At 39.1% G+C, this 7605-nt stretch overlaps 1 protein-coding gene across 1 annotated transcript; it reads left to right on the forward strand.

The window, feature by feature from the left end:
• The first annotated feature begins 321 nt into the window (after positions 1-321).
• Positions 322-7573, forward strand: naaladl1 (N-acetylated alpha-linked acidic dipeptidase like 1). The gene is made up of 19 exons (XM_026322631.2): positions 322-618; positions 968-1140; positions 1312-1433; positions 2402-2521; positions 3022-3211; positions 3441-3534; positions 3630-3734; positions 3829-3914; positions 4012-4131; positions 4214-4299; positions 4716-4779; positions 4931-4998; positions 5108-5199; positions 5558-5651; positions 6016-6097; positions 6377-6550; positions 6826-6913; positions 7007-7099; positions 7327-7573. Exons 1-19 carry the CDS (start codon positions 422-424, stop codon positions 7502-7504), a joined length of 2226 nt encoding a protein of 741 aa, XP_026178416.1. The 5' UTR covers positions 322-421; the 3' UTR covers positions 7505-7573.
• The last annotated feature ends 32 nt before the right edge of the window (positions 7574-7605 follow it).

The following is a 7605-nucleotide window of genomic DNA, read 5'->3' on the forward strand; positions in this document are numbered from 1 at the left end:
TTGCTTGTTAGCTATGAATTCATTTTAATCTAATCCATCCTGCACGTAAGCCTGTCTGCAACTCCTACATTCAGAACTCAGAAAATCTCACTTTTGAAATTTCAAACTAAATAAATCAGGCATCACTGAGTATCAGTCAAAATCCCATTATTTCTAGCAAAAACTAAATGGATTTACAACGTCCTCACACATACGCACACGGATAAAGTCCAACCCATCTACAAACACTGATAAGTAAACTTTACAATGAGCATGTCTCTCTGTCCTATGGGAGCTGATGATCACTTGGGAATCAGATCCTCTTACATAAACCCGCGTTAACAAGCAACACTCGGTTTAAAAAAGTTTCACCTTTGGAGATCGCTCACAAGTAGGCAGAAGACAAGACTATCCTGCTGAGGAACTCATCCCAAGGAAAAGAATGATAAAGCAGGTGTTAATTGGGTTTCTGTGTGGTGCTGCCATACTTACTGTCGGTATCCTGATCGGTCACTATGGGATTACTCAGAGCAGCTCGACGGTGGTCTGGGTGCAGGATGTAGTGAAGGACGTGGACGAGAGCTTTATCCAGAAGTTCTTGTCTGAGGTGGACAATATCCAGATACAGGAAAACCTAAAGTGAGTTGATGAGTGATCAGGCTACCCTTCTGTCAAACCCCTCGGTCATCATTTTTTATTTTATTTGTTTGAATAAAACAAAAACAGAAAAGGCAAGATATAAAACTCATGTTGTTTATGGTGTTTTTATATGGAAGTGTCTTATATTCTCTTAGTCTAGAGATTAATTTAATGTTCTCCTTTAGATACTATAACATGTTACCAAAGCTTTCTTGAAAATTGCAATGTCATGAAAACCTTTACAGGTTTTATGTTTTCTTTGTAACTGCCTCAATTTTAGGTCTTAGATGTTAAAATATCCAACATGTTACTTAATCAAACTTTTCTTTATCCTTACGTTCCTCCACAGGGAGTTGACCAAAATGCCCCACATGGCCACCACAGCTGGAGATGAGCAAACAGTACAGATTATGTTAAAGAGATGGCAGGATCCCAAAACTGGTCTGGACCATGCCTGGAGAGAGGAGTACAGTGTCTATCTGTCCTTCCCCGACCCCAAGAACCCCAACAAGGTCACTGTAGGTGAGTCAGCAGGTTTTTGTGTTACATTCCACAGACAATCCAGCTCAGAAAACTGATCTAAGAAAAGACTGACTTTGACGATACATTTTTTTGTGTCTAATGCTGAAGTTTTCATTCTGCCAGTTTCATTAATGTGTACTTGGCCAAGTTCTCATGAGTTTTTCATTTCAGTGGGCCCAGGTGATACTGCCCTGCACACTGTCAGAGAAAAAGAGAAGGTTTATACTTCAGACCAAGCTGATCCTGAGGTGGTTCAGCCATATGCTGCATACTCACCAGCTGGACACCCAAAGGTAAGAAGCTACATCCTTGTCTATTAAACCTTAGCTGTAACTGTTTTAAGGTTTTCCTAACCCCCTGTACAGAGCTCTGCAGAGTACTCAGTGGCAAAACATACATTTAATTTCAATATCAAATGTTCTTAGTGTAATTATGTATGTTTTTTAAGTTTTACATGAAGCATGTAAGGATTAATACTGTGTTTAGTGGCTGTCATGGTTAACTTAAACATACATCATTTTTGGGAAGTAATTCACTGAAAAAGAAAAAAAAATCAACTGATTTTCAAAACTCTTCCTTACTGGTACACACCTCTGATTACCTGGCATTGAGGGCCCTTTCGTCATTTTTCTGGATGAGAACAGATGGGGGAAAAATTTCTATTCATATTTTATTCATTACTTTATTTTATAAAAAAATCATAAGATAAATAAATTAATTGGATTGATAAAATTTTCGTTGTTGGTCAAAGTAAAGTATTGTTCTGGTGCAACTAAAAGTGTATTTCATAACTTATATGGCATCTTCAAGGCTAAAACCATTTGAATGTCTTATCAAGCAGTGATAAAATTACAGATTATGATGCAAAATGGGGCCATAAACTAACATGATCCCACCTGTTAAGGTTTACAAAGGCCACCTGATGTGTAATGTTATAATCTGTGACCATCAATTTCAGGAGAGGAGGCCATAACAAGACCTGCAATGAAAGAGGATGCTATGATAATGAATAAAATAAAGATCTGCTCCTGTATTATTGATTTTATTTGAAATCACAGAAAAGCCAGACAGTCCATTGAAAGTATTCCCAGGGGTCAGTGTGATCATTTTAGGATGATCTGCCAAAGTGTTTTATAAATCTTTAAAAACACAGGGTATATATTTCTCATAGATGTGGATGTGTTATAAATCAAAATCAAATTTCACTGGGTTACTTTTTGAGTTGCAGCTGGTAAACTGTTGTCTTTTCTGATGGTTTTAGGGGAAACTGGTTTACGCCAACCAGGGGACGCCTAGTGATTACCAGCTGCTGAACAACACTGTTGATCTCAGGGGAACCATCGCTATCACCAGATATGGGGGAGCAGGAAGAGGAGCTAAAGTGAGTGACATACTGCTTTAACTAGTGTCGGACTTCTACACTATTATTTGGCTGTATGTGTTTGTATATATGTGTGTTTTCAAGCACAGGCAGGACACGCAGAACCTCTGTGCCAAAGGTGACACAATAAACTTTTAATAACACTTTTTGTTGAGATAGGTAAAAGTGTGGAGAACTAACATGCTTTGATTTTTTTTCTAAGATTACTATGAATGTGAGAATGCCTGTACATTAAAAACATTTTAATCTATGGTAAAATAGGCCTGAGACTCCAGAAAAATGTATTTATTATGTCTAAAATTTCAAACTTAGTGTCTGTATGTGCAACTATGACTCCAAACAACATGCAGGTGAATTAAGTGTGCAAAATTTCATGAAATTATGTAAATAAAATGTATAACTACATCTGAAAAGTTACCAAGGTGGTTTATTGAAAACATAAATGTGTAAAGTAGTAAATGTGTAAAGTAACACCTGTTTACCAAACGTGTCTCATCCAGGCCATCAATGCAGCACCCTATGGTGTGGTCGGCGTGCTTGTCTACACAGACCCTTTGGACATCAACGATGGTCTCATGTCAGACAATGAGACGTATCCTCACTCCTGGTACCTGCCACCCTCTGGTGTGGAGAGAGGTTCCTTTAAGAGTCATTATGGAGACATGCTCACACCCTACCTTGCTGCCAAAGGTAATTTGTGTACAATGGTCCACAAAGTACACATACAGCAACATTTTTATTTTTATTATATAGTATGCACCTGCTGCCCTTTGGCCCCATGCCATCTGAGAGGAGGCTGTTACAACATGTGCAAAAAGCAATAAAACTATGCAATCTTTAATCATTTCACTTCAGTATGTATATTTTCTTTGAATTCTTCAGAGACAGAAACGTGAGTTTAGTAATAATTATTTTGCAGAGGAAACCTACAGAATTCCAGTCGAGAACATTACAGGGATCCCTCCCATCCCAATCCAACCAATTGGATTTGAGGATGCCTACAGATTAATCTGGTCTGTAATTAGACAAATATGCTTGTTGTACTGATACAACCCAAAATGGTTAGTTATAAACTAATTACATCTTTATTTTACTTTGGCTATTTCAGTGAGCTGGGTGGAGACGCAGCTCCAGCAGCATGGCAGGGAGCATTCAACTGTACCTACAACTTTGGTGGCCCAGGGTTCAAACCTACATCTGTTTTCAAAAACAGGTTCAGACAAATTCAAGTATTAAAATCAGAAATTTTATTGAACAGTGTCTTTGTCTCTTGTCTGTGTTGCTTCATACTTGAACCTCTGTTCCAGTGATGTGAAAATGGACATCTACAACTATGAAGAGGTGAAGAACTCCTCTAATGTGATGGGAGTTATCAGAGGGAGTGCTGAGCCAGGTGCGACTGAAACCCAAGCTCAGGTCACTGATTACAAATAATCTGCTTCAGGTTTATGATCAGTCTCTGGCTGCTCTGTGTTTGTTTATCGTTACAGACAGGTATGTGATCTACGGGAACCACAGGGACAGTTGGGTTCATGGTGCCATTGACCCAAGTAGTGGGACGTCAGTAATGTTGGAACTGACCAGGGTGTTGGGCACGATGGTGAAGCAGGGTGAGGAGAATCATAGGATTTTCAAGCATGTCATTTACTACATGGTGCTGGGGAAAATGTTCATCTTCATTCCTCTCTGCAGGCCAATGGAGGCCTCGCAGGTCTATTATCTTTGGAAGCTGGGGAGCAGAGGAGTTCGGTCTTATTGGGTCTACAGAATACACAGAGGTGATTTGCAATTGATTCACAAGACTACACACAACACAACCAGCAAATAATTGTTCACGTCAGTGCTATTCTAAATAGTTTGCTTTAAAGCAAGAATATTGAGATTTTGCCAATTCAGTAAGCTTCAGCACTGCGTCTAAAAATTCAGTACACCCGCCAATTTGCCATGCAACATTTCTTGGTCTGGGTTGGCCAGTATCTGTTGATACTTATTGAAAGTTATCAAACTGTAGATGGATATTCCTGTACTGTATATTACACTAAAGCATTTTAAGTTGCTGATTGTTCTCTACTTGTGCTACCTACAAACCTACACTGACCATTATTCTATTTCTCTCACTGCTATGACTGTATGTGTATTATGAATTGCCTGTATACTTATTTACAACGTGACCTTGATCTTGTCTTTTCTCCAGCAATATTTCACCAAACTCAGTGAACGCACCGTTGCCTACATCAATGTGGATATAGCTGTTTTTGGTAAGAAGCTGTGTCATGTGTCACTATACCTGTCATGAGTAAATGAAAATATCAAATGACTGTGATGGTCTCAGTGCCTTGGCACACCAGAACAAATAATCACAAATTTCTTAAAGTACATGGTTCTACAAAATTTATTCATCATCCTCAGCCAATGCCACCCTCAGAGCTTCTGCGATGCCGTCAGTACAGAATGTCATCTTCACAGCCGCAAAACAGGTGAGCTCTCCAAAAAAATTAACTCATGTCAGTTCAGGTGTTTAACTAAAAAAAAAACATGATCCACATGCCACTAGGAACCTTTTACAGAAAAGCATTTGTTCTTCAGGTCAATGCACCTGGACTGGACTCCACATCTGTGTATGACAACTGGATACATTATTCCAACAGGTCAAGCACGACCCATGGAACCATTCCCAGGTAATGAGCTATGGTTAGCTATAGTTACACCACTCTAATTCTAATTCTCTAATTAACCTTGATTTCCTTTTGAGTTTTAATAATGTTTACCTATTCTTATTCTCCGATATCTTATCTTAAATCCAGGGAGAAGAGTAATGCTTTATTATTAGTTTATTCAGACTCTGTATAGCTGATTGAAAGATTGCAGAGATGATGGATTGAATGAGACAATCTGTGCAGGGAAAGTGACTAAGAAACATGAACCCACCTCAGGCACTGTTCAGTTTTTTAACAGACAGACATACCAGATTTAACTATATGCTCCTGATTAGCTAGCTTAATAAATAAACAAATATTTATTGTCTTCTTTTGACAGGGTGGGATATCTGTCAGGAGCAGGAAGTGATTACGCTGCCTTTGTGCATTACTTGGGAATCACTTCCATGGATCTTGCATACACATACGACAGGGTATGAAAGACGTCCATATGAACACATCATGTGATATACAGGGAAACTTTCCTTTTTTCTGTATGTGTGAAAGATTTTCAAGCTACTGTAAACACACTGTGGAGCTTTTGCAGCATATAGTATGTAGAATTGTGAGTGGCTAAAAAAAACTTGCACCTAAATAGGTGCCATGAAAAACAGGAGCAACAGCATAACTGAATCATGAATTTGTAGTACTGGCTGCACTGCTTACTTCAGTGGCTTCATTTTGCCTTTTGCTTGTTTTTTATTTCAGTGTGCAGATGTGTAAGAAAAAGTCCAGATTAGAAGTGAACTTATAATCAGTCATGTAACTGCTAACATATGGATCTTTTTCTTCACACAGAGTAAAACAAATGCTCGGATTTATCCTGTTTACCACACAGCATATGACACCTTTGACTACGCCTCGAAGTTCATTGATCCCGGTGAGCAACAGTGTCTGTCTGTTTTTCTCATTTTGTATTTATTTATTTATTTATTTTTTGATTTTTTTATGTAGCTATAGTGAAACGTTGGTTTTTCTGTTGTTTTCTGTCATGATACTATAGATTATGATTTACTTTATGTTACACAATTGGACAATTTTATATGCATTATAACAAAAAGTTTTGTGTTGCTCAGTCAAAGAGTGTTTCCCAAAAACACAACAAACCATTTTCCCAGCAACTGTGTAAAACATTTCATTCTACCCCCTGTTCTCTCAGGGTTCTTCAGTCACCAGGCCGTTGCCAGGACAGCAGGGAACGTCCTGATCCGACTGGCTGATAGCCTGGTGTTGCCAATAAACTGCAGTGATTACGCTGAGAGTCTAGAGGACTACCTCAACACAGCAGTAAATCTATATCAACATCAGCTGAAAGATTGGAATATATCCATGGGTAAGCAGAGGCCAGTTGGAGATGTTTCAGTACTAAAGGGTAATGTTGGAATATATAATATACACTTTCTGTTAGAGAGTGTAAGGTTTTCAGTTCTGATAATTGTTGAACCTAAGATTGACTGTGGAAATCTACATTAACTAAGAAACAATAACATAGTTATAATAAACAAGCTTCAGGCTGCAATTCAGAACAGAGCAGAACTAGTTGTCACAGGAGCTTAGACAAGGTGAAATCTTTGCTGAGAGACTGCAATGATCTATCTCTTATTTCAGAACCACTAAAACGTGCAGTCGCCAGCTTCCGCAGTGCAGCTACACATTTGGACCAGGTGATTCGCACCTCAGACCTGGCAAATGAAACGTAAGGGCCCACGAACGCATGCACAGACATATCATTATCTCTTTTGTTTTATACATATAAATGAATTCCAGTCACCATCCACTCTTCTTGTAGGCCACTGAAGGTCAGAAGGATCAATGACCAGCTCATGCTACTGGATCGAGCTTTCTTGAACCCTCTGGCTTTTCCAGATAAACGTGCATACAGGTAAAAGGATGACTGCCAGTCTCATGTCTGCATGTTGTTTGCAACATGCACTGCAATAAGGAATGGATGGGTCCACACTTTCATCCAGACTAAAATAATGTATTTCAACAGCTCAGATTTTTTTAAAGAAATCTTTTCTATTTTCCTCTGTGGCCCCTCTCCTTCTGTTAATTTCCCATTTGCCTATCATTAGTATATGATGCTTTATTTCTCTGTATTTCACACAGGCATGTTATCTGGGCCTCGAGCAGTGCTGGTAAGCCAACCTTCCCAGGTCTAGCTGATGCCTATGCCAATGCTGAGTCATCAGGTCAGGCCAGCGACTGGGACAAAGTACACTATCACCTGTCAGTCCTGACCCAGGCCATTGAGGGCGCTGCCCACACACTGACTGATGTCATATAGACAAAGAGGACAGCAAGAGGAACTGGACTTGTCTGATCTGCCACAATGACAGAACTATCTATAGCTAAATTCAGTGAGGGGAACAAATATATAAAGGTGTT

Source organism: Mastacembelus armatus, chromosome 9 (genome assembly GCF_900324485.2).
Source record: "Mastacembelus armatus chromosome 9, fMasArm1.2, whole genome shotgun sequence".
Lineage (NCBI taxonomy): Eukaryota > Metazoa > Chordata > Actinopteri > Synbranchiformes > Mastacembelidae > Mastacembelus > Mastacembelus armatus.

What these genes read in the sequence shown, in the direction of transcription:
- naaladl1 (XM_026322631.2), top strand. Translation starts at nt 422, where the DNA reads ATGATAAAGCAGGTGTTAATTGGGTTTCTGTGTGGTGCTGCCATACTT. An exon ending in ACCCATGGAACCATTCCCAG is followed by an intron (nt 5,200 to 5,557) that starts GTAATGAGCTAT and finishes TTCTTTTGACAG; the next exon opens with GGTGGGATATCTGTCAGGAG. An exon ending in CTCGAAGTTCATTGATCCCG is followed by an intron (nt 6,098 to 6,376) that starts GTGAGCAACAGT and finishes CTGTTCTCTCAG; the next exon opens with GGTTCTTCAGTCACCAGGCC.